Source organism: Zasmidium cellare (genome assembly GCF_010093935.1).
Source record: "Zasmidium cellare ATCC 36951 unplaced genomic scaffold M409scaffold_4, whole genome shotgun sequence".
NCBI classification, from domain to species: domain Eukaryota; kingdom Fungi; phylum Ascomycota; class Dothideomycetes; order Mycosphaerellales; family Mycosphaerellaceae; genus Zasmidium; species Zasmidium cellare.
The window spans coordinates 794,165-810,953 of record NW_022986948.1 but is presented as its reverse complement, the minus strand read 5'-3'; the positions used below and the strand labels follow the sequence as shown (position 1 = coordinate 810,953).

The 16,789-nt window shown below is 53.9% G+C and overlaps 6 protein-coding genes across 6 annotated transcripts; 2 read left to right on the top strand and 4 right to left on the bottom strand.

The window, feature by feature from the left end:
- Nucleotides 1–2,574: 2,574 nt before the first annotated feature.
- Nucleotides 2,575–4,849, bottom strand: M409DRAFT_18162 (uncharacterized protein; the record flags this gene model as incomplete). Its single annotated transcript, XM_033804379.1, has 2 exons — nt 2,575–4,512; nt 4,571–4,849. The coding sequence occupies 2 exons, from the start codon at nt 4,847–4,849 to the stop codon at nt 2,575–2,577; spliced, it is 2,217 nt and encodes a 738-aa protein (XP_033672820.1).
- A 1,584-nt stretch (nt 4,850–6,433) lies between these two features.
- Nucleotides 6,434–7,980, top strand: M409DRAFT_63465 (uncharacterized protein; the record flags this gene model as incomplete). The annotated part of the gene is made up of 2 exons (XM_033815615.1): nt 6,434–6,532; nt 6,586–7,980. 2 exons carry the CDS (start codon nt 6,434–6,436, stop codon nt 7,978–7,980), a joined length of 1,494 nt encoding a protein of 497 aa, XP_033672819.1.
- Nucleotides 7,981–8,270: 290 nt separating this feature from the next.
- Nucleotides 8,271–8,721, bottom strand: M409DRAFT_18160 (uncharacterized protein; the record flags this gene model as incomplete). The annotated part of the gene is made up of 3 exons (XM_033804378.1): nt 8,271–8,416; nt 8,483–8,549; nt 8,608–8,721. The coding sequence occupies 3 exons, from the start codon at nt 8,719–8,721 to the stop codon at nt 8,271–8,273; spliced, it is 327 nt and encodes a 108-aa protein (XP_033672818.1).
- Nucleotides 8,722–11,695: 2,974 nt separating this feature from the next.
- On the bottom strand, nt 11,696–13,772 carry M409DRAFT_63464 (uncharacterized protein; the record flags this gene model as incomplete). The annotated part of the gene is made up of 3 exons (XM_033815614.1): nt 11,696–12,812; nt 12,864–13,109; nt 13,177–13,772. The coding sequence occupies 3 exons, from the start codon at nt 13,770–13,772 to the stop codon at nt 11,696–11,698; spliced, it is 1,959 nt and encodes a 652-aa protein (XP_033672817.1).
- A 430-nt stretch (nt 13,773–14,202) lies between these two features.
- On the top strand, nt 14,203–15,043 carry M409DRAFT_18158 (uncharacterized protein; the record flags this gene model as incomplete). Its single annotated transcript, XM_033804377.1, has 2 exons — nt 14,203–14,282; nt 14,338–15,043. The coding sequence occupies 2 exons, from the start codon at nt 14,203–14,205 to the stop codon at nt 15,041–15,043; spliced, it is 786 nt and encodes a 261-aa protein (XP_033672816.1).
- Nucleotides 15,044–15,080: 37 nt separating this feature from the next.
- Nucleotides 15,081–16,585, bottom strand: M409DRAFT_18157 (uncharacterized protein; the record flags this gene model as incomplete). The annotated part of the gene is made up of 3 exons (XM_033804376.1): nt 15,081–15,973; nt 16,031–16,209; nt 16,269–16,585. The coding sequence occupies 3 exons, from the start codon at nt 16,583–16,585 to the stop codon at nt 15,081–15,083; spliced, it is 1,389 nt and encodes a 462-aa protein (XP_033672815.1).
- Between the last annotated feature and the right edge of the window lie 204 nt (nt 16,586–16,789).

The following is a 16,789-nucleotide window of genomic DNA, read 5'->3' as shown; positions in this document are numbered from 1 at the left end:
CATTGATCGACTACGAGATGAAGACACGAGAATTTCTCGTTTCAGCTTGATCAACAGTCGAAAGTTGCGATTTGCGGTGTACAAGGATGCCGCTATACGAGCTCTCACAAAAAGTGACAGGCACTGATGTTGCAGGGCAGGTAGCCCGGCTGGTGCTGAGAGATGCCATGCGCTGCGATGCAACACTCGTGTTTGGTCTGCGCGCTCTTCAGGCCAGCCGCAACAAATGCAGAACTGAGCCTCAAGGCCACCGACCATTTCCGCAAATGGTGCTCTTCGTGCAGCCGCAAGCCACGGAATAAGCCTCTTCGATGCAGCGGTGGAACAATCCTCCATCGAGAAAACAGTCAGCATCTCGCCATATCGCACCCACGACCTGCCGTTCACCGGCTGTTCGCTCAGGCCTTTTCTTTCTCTCGCTTCTGGTCTTCGCTCAGACCGCGCGCGCGTGCACGCGGCAAGAAACGAGACGGGAAGTCGCTGTTCTCTTCATCTATTCGATATGGCGTATTGGACCGCAGAAACCTTAAAATATCCAGATGCGACCTTTCATGCATGCACGTCGGAGAATTGAAACCTTGATTCTTGCATGCTGCCGCTGCCGCCACATGACGATTCGGCAAGGATTTGTAGCTCGCATGGTGTTCATCCACACAAATCTCCTCTTGGCGCCGGCAGAGCTTCTTGCGAGAGATGGAAATTCATACAGTGAACTTTCTTCACCTGTAGTGTGGTATCTGTTGCGAGCGGAGGCATGTCAAGGCGAGGTCTGCCAAGTTGATGACGGCAGCGTTGCAGTTGACGATGTGATCTCGGAATGTGGTCTGGAGCTGCTGGTACAGTGACGAACTGGTCCAGATTTACGATATCGGTTTGTCAACAGTGGCTGTTGATCGACCGACCGAGTCCGACAGAGCTGTAACGGCAGTTGTTCGCTCGCTGGTACCGAAGCGTAGAAGGTCTCAAACGGACCACGCGAAGGCCATGACACGATGGAAGTTGACAAAGTCATGGCCAACGTCACACCATCGAGCCTCTCTTGAGCCATCAATAGGTATTGTTGTTTGACGCTTTCCTGATGGTATTTCCTCTCCGTTGCTATTCCAGTGTTCAATGAAACAGCGATGAGGGACGCCGTCTGAAATGCGACTCATGCGATGGATAGGGGCTGCACCGTCCGGAAGAGGAAATTCCCCAACCCGTGAAGATTCTTCTTTCTCTCCCATGGAAAGGCAAAGATGCCAGTCTCGTCCATACCGTTCTATCTACCAGATCGAGACCTCGCAGGACATACGCCAGTTGCTGACAGTCATTGTGTGCAGTGGAGACATGCTAGATCAGCCACAGCGCCAGACGAAGTCCCGAAAGAAGCTTCATGCTCCTGCTGACGCCTCTGGGCCGACTTTCGAGGAAGAAGTTCAACCTCAAGCCACAGTCCTGTCCAGGTTATTGGGTGCCGTGCGCCATCGACTAGTACAACGGTGTGGAAGAAGCTTAAACCCGCATACGCCTCGAGATGGTTGTGGGTCAATAACTTGCTCAGACTGAGAATTTTAAGCAAACGAAGCCCCTCCAGTGACTGCCGCTTTCTTCCATCGAACTGGGGCTCTTGTATCGTCCTCGAGTATGATAGTCTGCAAGGCCATGGATACCACGTCGACGATGTTCGATCGCAGGAGATTCTAGCCCGACAAAGCCGTTGCCAATGTCCACCACGTACGCCAACTGCCAACGTTGCAATCTGCACTTCTTTACCACGCGGGCCGATGCAGCGTATCGAACGGGCGAGGATGATCGATTCGCGATCGAAGGTCTGCGCGATGATGACCGTAGTCTGGCCAACCGCCGGCACAGACCTGGGTTCTCGACGTAGGCGCATAGTTCTGGTCTTCGCAGATGAAGGTCTATCGACGAGCAATGAGGAGTCTGGCTCATGAAGCATGCCGTTGCCTTCGGAGTCGCCGTGTGTTGTAACTTGTATCGGGAACGCATCTGGCTTCATGGTCGAGATCATACCGGCTTCGTTAGCCAAGCTGGTCTGGATGGGCGATGTGCCTTGGACTCCCCCTCGATCAGATTTGGATCAGTAGTGGGTTCACAGAGAACGCTGGGTCTTTGGAACAAGATGACAGGTCCCGCATGCCGTCGAGATGGACGCTCCGCAATCGCGTGCTGAATGGTAGGTGGGGAAAGGTTGTTCCGAAGGTGAGTCAAAGATCGAGTTGGAGAGGTGAGGTTAGAGCATGTTTCAGTCGTGATGGAAACTGGAAGGTGCGATGCCGAAAGAAGGCGGTCGCAACTCTCGAAGCTTGCTCCAGATATGGCATCAAGACATGGCGGAAAGAGAGGCAAGTTCATCAAGACCATGAGTTTATTCGTGAGAGAGACTAATGAAGCCAGTGCCGCTGTCCTCCTGCTGTATGAGAGAACATACCGATGAGTGCTCTCCAGAAACCAAGACATCCTCTCTGTCCTCATGTTGGATCTCTCCGTCCTCATGCTCGGTCATTCATACGCCATATCATTGCAGTCTCTTGTTGCCCACGTCTTGCTGGACGCAGCCTCTTCCCATCTTCAGTCGACATCATCCAAAGCACCACCTTCAGCCACCTCGCCATCCTCCCACCATCCCTCCTCGTGATCGTCTTGCGTGTTCGGAGCGTTTGCATTGGAAGCAGTGGTCGTAGGCGCCGCTTGACCTGGATTGGCAGCCGTCGGGCCCAGCGGAAATCCTGGACCTGGAGGGTTCTGAGCTGGTGGCTCCTGTGGAAGAGGGCCACCGAAGAGTGAGAAGATGCCTCCGAGTGCTGGGAGAGGAGGCATGTTGGGCCCCGCAGCTGGTGCAGCTTGTGCACCCGCGCCTGTACCTGGTGGAGCAGGCATAGGCACTGGCATTGCGAACATGCCGCCAACACCACCAGCGCCTGCAGGAAACTGGGCGAGGTTGCCCACAAGTCCATTGAAGTCGAGATCGCCCATTGGACCGCCGCCCAGGTTGTACTCTTTCGCGAATGTCGGCAGTTGCTCTCGAATCTCCTCGCCTTCTACGCAGATGTAATAGCCACGCTCGCCAGACTTGACTCCTGGGGCACGATGATGCTTATCTGTGCGGGCCAGACAGCCACTTGGTGATTTGGTCCCCTGCGTAGAGGAGGCTTGTGCTGCCTTCTTCACTGGTTTCTTAGCCTTGGGCCGTGGCATCGTTGAATCAACGGCCTCTTCTGGAGCCTCCTGAGGAAGTGAGGATCCTGCTGGATCCAGAAGATCTGGCAGGCTCTCTCCATCGTCATCATCATCATCATCTTCATCTTCTTCTTCTTCTTCTTCCTCCCCCTCTTCTTCTTCCTCTTCATCCTCCTCTTTCTCGTCACCCTCCTCGCCCTTCTCATCCTCATCCTCGTCGTCGTCTGCGTCAGACCAACCACTGTCGTCCTCGCCCTCGTCACCACCAGCTCCAAGAATATCTCCAGTGAGGGGATCGAGCCACGACGGTTCGGTCAGATCCTCGTCCTCGTCTGGCTTCTCGAGGAAGAAGCACTTCTGCCCATGAGCTTGAAGGTAGTACATGTGGAGGTGATCGAGACTCGGTAATTTCTCGAGAGCCTTGAGTAGTGGGACCCACGACCCATGACAGATCTCAACCAGCATGAATGTGATCATGTGAGCTGATTTTAGTTGGCAGACGATGGCAGCGAGCGTTTCCATGTCGACCAGAAAGCCGTCGAGCTGAAACTTCGTAAGCTTGCCCAGGTCGATGTTGCTGGCCAGTGATTTGAGGATTTGCCCAGACCATTGTCCGACATCAGCCGCCAACGTAAGACACGTCACGTTCTTCAGTACTCGTGCAAAGCTCTTCACCGAGCGAGCCGCGACTTTCAACTCCTCCTGACTGTCAGTCTTTCCGACACGAAGCGAGCGACTGCGGAGACAGAGGTCGACGGTAGTGAGGTTGCTGAAGGCCTTGGTCAATTGGTCGAGCGTGGTGGACTTGAACTGAAGGTCCGTAGTTGGCGACAGGCCATAGGGCTGGTCGAGGTTGAGATGCGTATGCAAGTCGGTAAGGGTGCTGATTCCGCTCTTGGTCACTGCCAAGATCATCGTTCGAAAGACATGGGTCAACCATGGGTAGTACTCGTCGGCGAACGATGCGTCGACGGGTCGATAAGAAGCTGGAATGCCGGTGGTTCGTGTGAACTTCCTCAGTCCGTAGCACTTCACGGATCTTGGAAGCTGCCGGGGTTGATCGACCAGAGTCAGGCGCTCGAGACGGGGGAGATGCGAGAAGGCCTCGGAGAGAAGCTTCAAGTCACCGCCCTTGTCTTGAAGCTGGCGCTGGTCGTTCTTGTATTCGATGAATGCTTCGTGCTCGCGGACGGTCGGGTTCCAAGCACATCCTCCACGATGGCAGCACTGAACCTGGCGCTCGGTCGCACTGGCGGTTATGATGTAGGCCTTCTGGAAGTAGTGCCGGAGCTTCTCGCTCTTGGCGATGTTTACGAACACCTTGAGACTCTGTATGACATGTCAGCGAGATCGGTCGTCCTCAAGCCGTTGCTGTGATGGCTCATACCTCCGTGGTGAACATGAAGCATTTCGACCCAAAATACTCGGTGGCGAACTCGTGTAACGACTTGTTCTCGAGGTCTCTGCATGTCAAGCGCAGGGCGAACAGGTCATCGGAGCCCAACTTGCAGGCGATGTTGGAGACCAGCTCTTCTGGGAGCTTGAGGAAGCCTTTCTGGACCTCCTGGAGGTTGTCGGTCGTGTTGGCATCTGGTACCATGGTCGGAGCGGCCGCCGATGCCATTGCCACCGACTTGTCGATGTTGGTAGCAGCGTCGGACGCCATGGTGGGTGGGTGGTGGATGTCGCGTTGACAACTGGAGGGTGGCGCTTGTTTACGCGGTGTACGTGCGTGTTCGGTGTCAAACGCTGAGGTTGAGCTGGTCAAGCAGCAACAGTTCAGGGATGTATGCAGCTTGCCGCGTGGTGACCGGGGTTTCTGATGTTGTTTGGTTGGTGACGGCGCTTGGAGCGCGAAGGGGAGGAAGACCAAAAGCTACACGTTGTTGCGCCGGCAGAAACTCGGCGAGGCTAATGGAAGGCCAACGTGAAAGTGAATGAAGATTGAACAGCATGTGAGGTCGTGTGGCTGCCTAGATGGGTCGCTTCCCACCTTTGCTGCGGCACCTGCCAAACAAACAGTGTGACGGCGACCAACTTACCCCTTCTACCACCACCTCTTTCTACGACATAGATCGCATCGTGAGCCTCGCTGTCTGGGACATGCATACCTTTTGCTTTGCGTTTATCAAAGTCGGGTGGACCTTTGATTATTGATTCCACCCATGATCCCAGCAGAACCCAGATGTCGACTGGATACTTCACCCATCTCCTGCGTGAAGCTACAATGAAGAAGCACGTTCATCCGGGGTTTGATGCCAACCAGGGGATGCGCGAAGAGATGGGCGAATAGTCCTGCATACAGCCCACGAGCCAGTTCAACGACAGATCATGCATGAGACATCACCTCGTCAAGAATCCTCCATTGGCCATATTTATACACAAGATACAGCCTCATCGATCTCTGGTAAACGGTCACGCACTCTTGGCTCCTTTCGGCTGGAAGACCTGCTGGCAAGATCCATTCGCGACCTCCTTGGCTGGGACTGAGGGCTTGCGGCCGATTGAGAGGGTGGTTGTCTTGGGCCTACTGTACGCTCGACCGACGGGCGTGAACGCGATCCATTCCATGATATTGCCAGCGTTCACTGGGCATTCCAGCCTGCATTGGGGAGCTGTTAAACCTGGCCGACGTGTCGCAAAATCAGATCGCGATTTCTCGTGGGAGCCTGTCACTTCCAGAGCTGCAGGTTTTCGACACGATGGAAGGGAGATTGATAACGCGGTGCCATGATTGATGGCGATATCTTGCTATAGCCAGGATCACGAGCTGATGTCACGAATAGCACACGCGGCTGAGAGGCAGAGGCAGGGTTCGCCAACCAAAACTGGGCAGGGTGGAAGAGACTCAGCCACGCGCGCAGCGAACGTTTCTCACCACCAGCGCTTCCCCGGACCCAGGATCTGTCTCTGAATCGCGACTCGCATTGCTCTCTTTATTCCACACAACATTCGTCTGGTCTGCGTTGTCCCATTCTACGTATCGCTGTGGTTGTTGTTCTATCGTTGGACTTCACGGTGCCAAGTTGGCACAGTGTCAGCCGCGTCAGCGACAACACGATCCTGCCAAACTCTCCACGCCATCTCCTTGTCGCCAGGGCACTCCGCTGTCTCCGTAACCGTTCTCGAACCCAGAGCCCGTGCACATTGCGCGCACGGCCATCTTCGTCCCAACCTCTTCTGTCAGACGCAACAGACAGTCCATGCGATACCTCTTGTCACATACCAGCGCATAGCTGCAGAAGCCGCCATGCTTCTCCCCCGAGATGTCGAGGCAGAGGGTGTGCTTAAGCGCCGACAGTCAGATCCCAGCAGTGGTTCCGGTGGAGGATCGACCGTGATCGTTGCGGTAATGACAGTAATATCATATACTTCGAGATAGAGTTGCTGATATATTTGCAGGTCGTGGTGGCCGTGGTCGCCGTCGTGTTGGTACTTATAGTATCATGGTATACCCTGAGAAGGTTACGCTTCAAGCACGAGAACCCGCGATACGTACCGACAGAGTTCCTCAAGAAGAGGTGGCGGAATTGGAAACCTCGGAAGCACAGTCTATCGAAGGGCAACTACAGTGCGAGGCTACAAGAGGACTCCGATGTGCCAACATTACAGCTGCGAAGCGAGAACCGAAGCGCCCGAACAAGTCGACAAGACCTGCCGGATCTCGAGCGACAACAGGCTGAGCAGACTACTACACAAGCCGGGGATGGCGTCAACCGTAACACCAGCGTGCGATCAGTCATGACACTGCCAACATACTCGCGATCGGTCCGCGAGAATGAACGAGTGTTGGGGCGAGAAGGTGAAAGAGACGGAATTGATGTTGTCGTCGAAGCACCAGAAGGGGAAGAGGAGGAGGAGGAAAGACGCGAGGAAGAGATGGAGAGTCTGTACCAGATCCGGCTACAACGACGAAGGGAAGTTGAAGAGCGAGAAGATCGAAGAAGACGAAGACGAGAGGCCAGGCAAAGAGGCGACTTCGCAGAGGTCGAGCGAATTCGACAAGAGGGTGTCGCAGCAACGTCGCAGAGAGAAACCGCTGGTGCGTCGGCTATGATCACCGAACACCAAGGGAAGAACAGAGACCGGAGAATCAGCAGTGTCAGCTATGCTGATGTGGGTGTTGCTCGACACGACGGCACCAGGATACGTGCGGGTTCTACAGAATCGGATAGCAGACCTCTCCTGGACTCTGCAGCGAGTATCAGTGGTGGTGCAAGTCTTCGTCCTTGGTCTACGCGGGATTCGCATGGTTTCACCCATCATCGAAACCAGTCGCAGCAGACCTTCAACTCTGCATCGGATGACTCCTCTGAAATAGTTGATATTGGGGATGCACCGCCGTTTGGTCGGGCTGGAAGCGACTACGAGATCGTTACCATGAACCAAGGCGGCCACTCACGCAATGGGTCGGCGATAAGCACTCCTGCGGGTGGTCGAAGTCGGGCATCTACGACAAACACCATGCCGGTGCGGCCCTCTATTGACACAGCAGTCAGCGGAGACCTTGGCGAGTCACAGATACCCAGCGCTGAGCCGCCTTCGTATGATGGCGACGGCTTCGAAGAGGCCCCACCCTATACCTCGCCGATCCAACAACGAGCCCCATCATTGCGTTTGTCGGCTACTCAGCAGCCAGACTCCGAAAGATCATCTTCCCCCAACGGTGCGCCTCTTTTACCTGAAATTGGTCGATTGCCCAGCATACGAATAGCGGAAGCCACTCCAGTGAATCCCGCCGCGCCCACCTTCCCAGCCACCGTCAGGGAAGACACTCATCGTGAGGGGGACTCATGAACAAGAGACGGAAGAATAATTGTTGACAGAGCGAACAAGCGAGCGAGCATTGAAATTTTGAAAGAAGAGAGAGCATCGAGATGTGACGGGAGTTAAAATGGACAAAGATGAGCATGAGACCAAGAATTTACGAGACCCGGGATATGTGTGTGTTTTGTTGCTGTCTTTTTGCATTTGTGTGTGGATAATAGGGAAGTTGAAGACAACTTACTCAATTTATTAGTACCTTATGTACGTGTACATATCGAATGCACAGTCATATCGCACAGCATTCTCACGGATATGGATAACTACTCTTCAACCTTCCCGTCATAGTTCTGCTTAATGGCCTTCTCCAATTCTTGCGCTTTCGCACCCGTCACGCTGCCTTTCAGGTCGCCGTCCTTGAAGATGTGGAAGGAGGGCATGTGCGTCGCGCCGAGTTCTTGGGTTATATCTTGAACCCGCATCCAGCGTTAGATACATGGTCAATTACACGGAGGGCAAGTCGATAGAGACTAACCAAGAGCTGTGTCCGTATCGTATTTGTAAAACCTTGCGTCGGGATACTTGGTGATGAGTTTGTCGACCTTTACCAACTCAGCAAACCGAGACGGAGACGTGTTGGAGTGTGAGAGGATGGCATACGAATGGTGATATCGCTTTACATTGACTGCACCAGACGGCGGTGGCTTCGAGGATGGCGAGGCCGTCGGCGTTGGAGGCTTTGAGGTATTCGGGGAGGGTGGTGAGTTCTTCCATTGTGATCCTCGTCCTGAAAATACTAGAGACGGTAGATGTGGTAGTGTTTCCGGGGATATCGAACCTCTCACATGCCAAACAGCAAGATCAGAAGCACAGATGTCGTGAAGGCGCGGCAACGACGAAACGAACGACGTCAGGTGGGTGAATGGAAAACACCCTTGCACAACTAGCACAACTTTGTGCACACCAGCCCGAAAGAACGAGAGGGCGAACCTGCAGCCTCCCTTTAGCTGCCGCCCACACACCATCAATCACCATTGCCCACTCTCTCGGTTTCGGTTCTGCGTGAAGTACTTTTCGTCCCTACGAATGAGAGGGGCCAGAGGGTGTTGCGCGGAGCGGAGAGGACCAGGAATGCGGCCAGCCGATGGTGGCCTTGGGGTGGAGGCCAATGGCGAGGGGGATGAGAGAGATATGGTTTTGCTGGGAGGTGGGTACGTGATGGGATGAGGAGTACGTACATCCTGAGCATTTATCGATACTGCTAGTAGATGTTGATGCTTAATGGAGGCAATGGCTTCGCTGATAATGAAGAGCCTGGTTACATCTCAAGAATCGCACCTACCGCAGCCTCTCAGTACATCCACTTCTCATCACAAACGATGTACTGTACACACTCCCTCCGACATCCTGATCAACTTAATAAGGACATCGTCAACGAACGCGACCACATCATCCATCGGAGTCAACAGCGGGCAAAAGCGAACATCCAGTAGTCGCCGACGTGTTTCAGCGAATTGAAGGTGCTCGTCGGACGTACCTCCTGTGCCGAGACTGCCGCGACTTGATGGAAGTTTGGCGAGAAAGGAGTCCACTCCGAAGGGGTTCGTGTCGGTTGTTGACGAGTTGATAAGTGCCGCGGGATGGGGGGTACAATTTGACGTCGGGGTCGTAAGGACTCTGGATCTGCTGTGAGATTTCTATGTCTGACGATGTCCATCATCGCGGTTGTATGGAGGATAATCTATCTCTGTCGATAATGCGGTGCAGACTGGATCACAGGGTTCGTCGAGACAAACGCAGAACGTACGCGGTATCGTGAGGGCGTGACAAGATGGACGTCGGCTGTGCACTTGTTGAACAGTTTCCTATCTTTCCGGTCCACTGAGACGGCGACTGTGCACCGATTATTCACATGCTTGCTTGTGTTAATCTCAACACTCTCGATTAGACGACGGTTCCAGCAGATCGAACAATGACCCATCCTCACCTGGACGAAGATGCGAGAGACGACTCCATGGATCCAGTATCAATCTAAACTCCCGGCCTAATTAGCCACATTCCCCTAGGCCGATGAACGAGTACAGATCGACAGGCGTATACCCTGAATGGTAAATCGGAAGAGGATGGCGACGAAGCAGCGTTGAAAGATCAGCCTGCCGAGACAGACTCCCTAGCCGAAGTCCAAATAACCTCTGAACAATCAGCATGTAGGCCGAAGACGCCGGAGAATGGGACCCGACTTTCTCGAGCTACAACGGCGCTGTCAAGATACAAGCTAATCCAGCAATTCCCTTTGGTGGCAGAGTAGACTTAACACGCAGGTACCAATATCCTCCCGACATGCGTCTCCCATACGAACCTGCAGCCCGTCCATACTCCCTGTCCCTGAACGAAGAAAGACCGTGTCATGCAAGGACGCAGCGCATGCAAAGAATCAAACCCCAAGCGACGACAAGACGATGGAACAAGTCACCTTGGCTTAAGTAAGATCTGGTTGTCCTCATGCACTCCCTGCGGCCACCCTCTAGCACCCGTGCCGAACGAAGCAAATCACCCGAAAGGCAGTAGTGGAGAAACACAAAGCGGACGACGCTCGAAAATCTCATCAACCACATGTGCGTGTATCACCTCCGTCGTAGCGGGGATCAGGTTGTCCTCATGCACTGCCTGCGGCCACCCTCTAGAACCCGTGCCAAAAGAGGCGAATAGCACGGAGGCGGTGGAGACAGATGATGGATGAGGCTCGAATGTGGCGTTTCTTTTTGATAGTGGGTGCCCCGGCGGGCTGGTTACCGCGCATGCGGATGTGCTAGAACGGTGACGGTGCCAGGGACGCGGGGGAATAGGGGGTTGTGAGTGGTTGAGTAGCGGGTCGTTCATGCGTGAGGACGGAAAGGTGGTAGAGGATGCGCGGTACTGACTCGTTGGCGTTGCTGAGAGCGGCCTGATGAGAGATCCTCCTCGCCTCCTTTGCTGCTTTCACCATCTCTCTCTCCCTAAGTACCCCAATCTAACGAACTACGTCCCCCAAAGCGAAAGCGACGTACTGTACAACCCCTAATCCCAATCCCATCACATCACATCACATCACATCAGCCCACGGTCACATGACAGCACTAGCTACAGCTACATGTGATCGTGGCTTGCATGCATACATGCATGCCGAACCCGCAGCGTCATCCACTCTGTCGGGAACTCGAAAGAGCCAGAACGACATCCGAACCAGGTGGCATGCAGTGGGAGTTTGGGCAAGAGCTGTTGCTGATCTCATGCACTCTCAGTTTGAGGGGAAGACGTTTTCCGGAATTGTGTTCGATGTCGAGTAGACAGGACAGGATAGGAAAGGGGAATTTTTAGGGCTTCAGCTCTTGGTAGGATGCAGAGCGACTAATGGGTTCGTGGCAGAAAAGGTTCTGGTCTTACCATCTGTATCTTCTTCTGTTCTTTGATGTTCGAAGTATTCCCTTCTTTCGCGAATTTACCGCGCTAGAGTACAGCACAGCTCCATCTAATAAGCTCGACATTCAATAACCGGATCGACGACCAGTGTCCGCGCTCGTAAGCATCGCGGATGATATGCACAGCAGCAGGTGAAGTTCAGGAAGTCATAGGCTATAGCGGCTGAGACCGAAAAAGCCCCCACGAGGAAATGGGCGGCAGGATTCGTAGGATTTATGCCTTGCAGTCTAAAAAACCACCTGCAGCAGGGCGTCCCTTTCCACTACTTCATGACTGTAGCTCTATCTATCTATCCTGTCGCAAGCGCGTGTCTAAACTTCTCCGCGAAGCACTTCAACGTCGTCTCTGACTGGGGTGGTACGGGCATCTTGTCGCCCACGGCCTTTTGTGCTTGGTCTTCGCTGAGACCGCCTTCTCCGCCGTCGACGTCCTTTCTGCTCTCTTCTTTGACGGATTTGTTCGCGCCGCTTCGCACAGGGCCGTGGGCGGACGCGGGTGTTATGGGCGTTTTGTCCATGAGATGTTGCCATCTTGCTAGGTACGCTCCTGGACCGAAAGGTGTGGCATGGTTGCGCTTGATGACAGCGCTTATTCGTGCTGCGGAGGCGGCGTGGAGGTCGTCGATGTATTTGCCGTGGGCTTCTAGTTCTTGCTTGACGACTTCCTTTTCTTTCTCCGGTAGTTCGGCGAAGGTCTTGGTCAGTTCGGCTTGGAGACCGCCTGTCACTATCTTATCGGAGACGACAGACTCGCTGGGAGGTGGCTTCTCGTGGTTTCTGAACATCGAGGCAGCTGTGTGTGAGTATTCTTTGAACCACGATGTGACCTCCTTCCCGTTCTTCGCCACTTGATGTAGGAATTTGTGTAGGCTTCCCTGATGTCGATGCAACAGATCCACGAATGCTTCCACTGATGGCGTCTTCTCCTGTCCCTTAGGTCCGCTTGGCTTCGATATCTTGAGCATGTCTGTAAGGAACTGCTCCAAGTCCCATAGGCTGTCGCTGAGGTTGACTGCTTGATGTATGTGTCTTATTATGGGAGTGTACGCATCGACGGCGTCTCGGATTGCAGCAGTCAGAATGTCTGGGTTGCGTTTGCAAAGCACTCGGACGATCTCCTGTCGATCTCGAACGGCCAGATGGAGTGACAGATATTCCAAAGCTTTCGAATGTTGCTGCTCTGTCATCTCCACGGAAACAGAAGACAGAGACAAGATCACGGCGACGATCGACATGTTCTGTTCTTGGCTCTGTCTTCGAGTTTCATCGTGCTCGGCTCGACTTCGCTGGATCCAGCTCTTCAGCTCTTCCCGTACTTCTTTCGGTGGTGCATGATGCTCCTTTTCGATTTTGTCGGCACGTTTCCTAAGATCGCGCTTGTCCCAGCTTAGCACTTGAGATATGATCCTACAATAAGGTCAGAAACCGTCATATGTTCGTCTGGGGCGTTTGACGTACTGTTGCAGTAAGTTCATGCCCTCGTCAGCTCCACTCGAAAGTCCGATCCAATTCGTGACAGAGGCCACGCTCGCCTTGGCCAGCACGATTCTCATAATCCCGCTCAGCATGGTGGCGACGTTGCCAACTTTCAGAGTCTGTCGAACCAACATGTATGGAATGAGATGATGCACACTCTCAATCATCCTGAGCAACGTCGGCCCCTCAGGAGAGAGCACCAGCGTGTAATGCATGATCGACGCAAGACTATTCTCGTCAGCTCATTCTCGCACCAGGACGACGCCAGGGTCAAAGCTGACTTGAAAAGGCCTACTTTACAACAAGAAACTCATGCATAGCCTGCACAACGGGCGGATGCGAATCGAGATTGTCCGTCTCGGCGGCCTTCGCGAACAACTCATCGATCAAATCGCCGTAAACAATCTGCTGTATGCAGTCCCGCCACGACTGCAACACATCGTCTGGATTCGCCACATCGTACGTTCGGTCGTGGTCGATATTCGGCTGCTTCGGAAAGCCACCCAACGCCCCTCGAGCAGGATATTCAATCAGGGCAGCGATGGCCGTCGCGAGCGTCTTGCGGATGCCCAAAATCCCCTTGTCGTAGCTCTCGCTCAGTTCCGCGTCCGCCAGGTCCTGGATGAGGTTCTCGACACGACCTCGCCAGAATTCCTCGGATACGTCCCTCAGACCGGGCAATTTGAGGATGAACTTGGCGAGGAGGGATTGCAAGATGGGGGACTGGGAGGAGTTGACATCGTCTTGGAAGGGTGGACCATAGCTGTAGATGGCGCCTGGGAATTTGAAGTCTTGGATTTCTTTGTAGGTTTCGTGGTGCGTGAGGATGTCGAACAGCGCGCGGCTCTGCTCGGGCGTGAGCGGAGCGGCGCTGCTGGTGGTTTCGGCCATGATTGTTGTGATGTCTAGGGAGTCTCATGCGGCGGGGTCGATTGGTAGGTCTTCTTAAGGCTGCTTTGATATGCTTTGGTGTGGTTTAAGGGAAGCCTCGGAGTTCCATGTGATGGAGTCTCTGCCTAAAGCGTAAAGGGAAAGCTTCATCAATGACGTGGGCGGGGAAGTGAAGGCGAAACTCGAGCTCCCTCTGTTCTTACCTCACCATCAATATCTACGGCATGTCATGTTCTATCTTTGCTCCCTCGGCGATACGAAGCACATGCATGTGTCTGGATGAAAGAATATGATGAAGAAAACCGATTCTATCTAAACGAATCTAACAACCCCTGACCACAACCTCTCGGCAAGTTCCGAAGTCACGACGATGAAGTGAAATTTCCGGGGGCTGGCTGGTAGTCGAAAACGAAAACGGCCGTCCGTCGCCATGGACACCACCTCGACTTCACCCCCTCATCAAGAAGGCCGCAAGCTGCTCGATCCAAGTGAGCTGGGGACCAAAGAATAGTACATCTCAAAATATCCTTCACCACAAGATCATCGATATTGACATTCTTTCCAGCTGGGAAGCAGCCTACACCCGCGAACTGCACAACAACACCGAAGACGCCGACGATGAAGGCATCATCTGGTTCGACGAGAGCAATGCCGAAGATACCGTCCTGAAGAAATTGGCCTCATACGTCGAGTCTGAAGAATCTGACGGACGAGGTATTCTCGTTCCCAACCAAACGAGTTTCCTCGACTTAGGCACCGGAAATGGCCACATGCTCTTCGCTCTCCGCGAAGACGAGGACGAGGATGGCGAGGTGAGATGGCCAGGGGCGAGGCTGGTGGGCGTGGATTATAGTCCGAAGAGTGTGGAGTTGGCGAGGCAGTTGGATGTTCAGCGGCGCGGAGACGATGAGGCGACTGAGATCCTGTTTGAGCAGTGGGATTTACTCGGCGAGGAGCCTGGCGATTGGCTTGACGGAGGCTTTGACGTCTTGCTCGACAAGGGCACCTTTGATGCCATCTCGTTGATGCCGCATGATGGGGCTTCGCCACATCCTTGTGAGGTGTATCGCGAGAAGGTGGTGCCGCTGATCAAGCCTGGAAGGTTTCTGCTTATCACTTCGTGTAACTGGACCAAGGATGAGCTGGTATCGTGGTTGGCGCCGAAAGGGGGAGCGCTTGAGTTGTTCGATGAGGCGAAGTACCCGACTTTTACGTTTGGTGGACAGACAGGGCAGAGTGTCGTTACGCTGGTGTTCTGTAGAAATGCCTGAGAGAACTTCACAACGCTACACGCCAATGCATCACGATCTATATATGACTCTCCCTCATCCCTCCCCCTTGCCTTCCGAACTGATACCCATCCGCCTCCTTAATCGCATCATATCCCTCTGTAAACGCATAACTCTGCTCCGTACTCCACTTCGCATTCCCCCGATACGGGCCCTTCCTTCCTGCAACTTCATCATTCACCATCGAAAACCCCTTCTTCCCAATATTTCGATCCCGCTCCGCCTGCTTCTCCCCATCCGCCAAGCTAAAAATCGCGACATTCGCTTTGACGATCTGTCGGATGCCGTTGACTCGTGGTCGTCGTATCGTCTCATACGCCGTTAAGATGTCGTTGAGGCTTATGGAGGGATCTCGAGATGCGCGGGCGATCAGTCGAGAGAGGACCGTGGCGTCTTCGATGGCCATGGCAGCGCCTTGACCCGCGAAGGGCTCGAAGGTGTGTGCTGCGTCGCCAATGAGGACGATGCGGTTGGTGGGGCTCCACCAGGGCATAGATAAGGGTGTTTCGGCGATTCGCCACTTGGTGCAGACATTCGTCTCGTTTAAGAGCGTTCTGATGGCTTCGTCGAAATCCGACCATCGCTCGCGGAACGCGGGCATGTTTGTGAAGGTGCTCACGAAAGGCGATTCATCCTTCTCGGAAAGACCGTACGCTTTGCCGTCTCCGTACTGGAAGTCGCAGAGTTGGAGGTGGTAGAGCTCGCGGGTGGTTATGGTCCAGGAGACGATGCATCGTCCGGGGCCGACGGTGAAATGGAAGGGATCCTCGCCAGACTTGTAGAGGGCTGCGGTACTGGGGCTTTTGTCCATGATGGATTTGGGGACGTCGACCAGGAAGCAGCAGTCGCCGGTAGGTTGGGCGTTGGCGTTCCTTGCTGAAGGGATGAATTTGCGGACTTTGGAGTGGATGCCTTGCCATGCTTGTCAGTGAAGTGTCTATGCTGAGTGGCTTGGGAAAAAGACCGTACCATCAGCTCCAACGACTAGGTCTGCTTGCAACGTTCTACCGCCGCGAAACTGTATGTTGACCTGCTGCGTCGTGTCCTCTAGCGATTCGAAAGTCTCGCCCGTGATAATCTCGACCCCAACTTCGACAGCACGTTGATAGAGAATCCGAAGCAAATCCTCTCGATGGACCATTGAAAAGCTGAAGACAGAAATCAGCGTCCCAACATCTTCAAGCTCAACAGAAGCATCGACACTCACCTCCTCTTCTTGGTGATCGCATTGATCGTTTGTCCATCTGAGTACCGCTTCACCTTGACATCGTAGCTCGAGTCTGCGATCTTGTGAAAGGCTTCCTCGAGACCCAAAGCATAGAGACAGATCTTCGAGTTGGCGGTCTGGTTCAGGCCTTGTCTGACGCTGCCAGTTTCGCCTAAGTATTTCGCTCTCTGTTCTACGACTGTGACCTGTTGTCCGGAGAGTCTGAGGCCTATGGCTGCTGCCAGGCCGCCTATCCCTCCTCCAATCACGACGACTGAGAATCGTCTCTTTGGTTCTGTTACTGGTGTGTTTGCCATGGTGGGTGATGAAGTCTTCTAGGACAGTGACGACCACCGGGTCCTTCACAGTAGAGCTTGGTGTTTGATTCAAGTGTTCTCCGGTGGTATTCCTCAGGTGTGAGCGTTTTCTAAATGGGAGCAGTCGGGGCCGCAAAGGATGCACCGAATAAACCCTCGCCCGTATCATACAGTAGTAGGGCTCGACTCATTAGATCCGCTGCT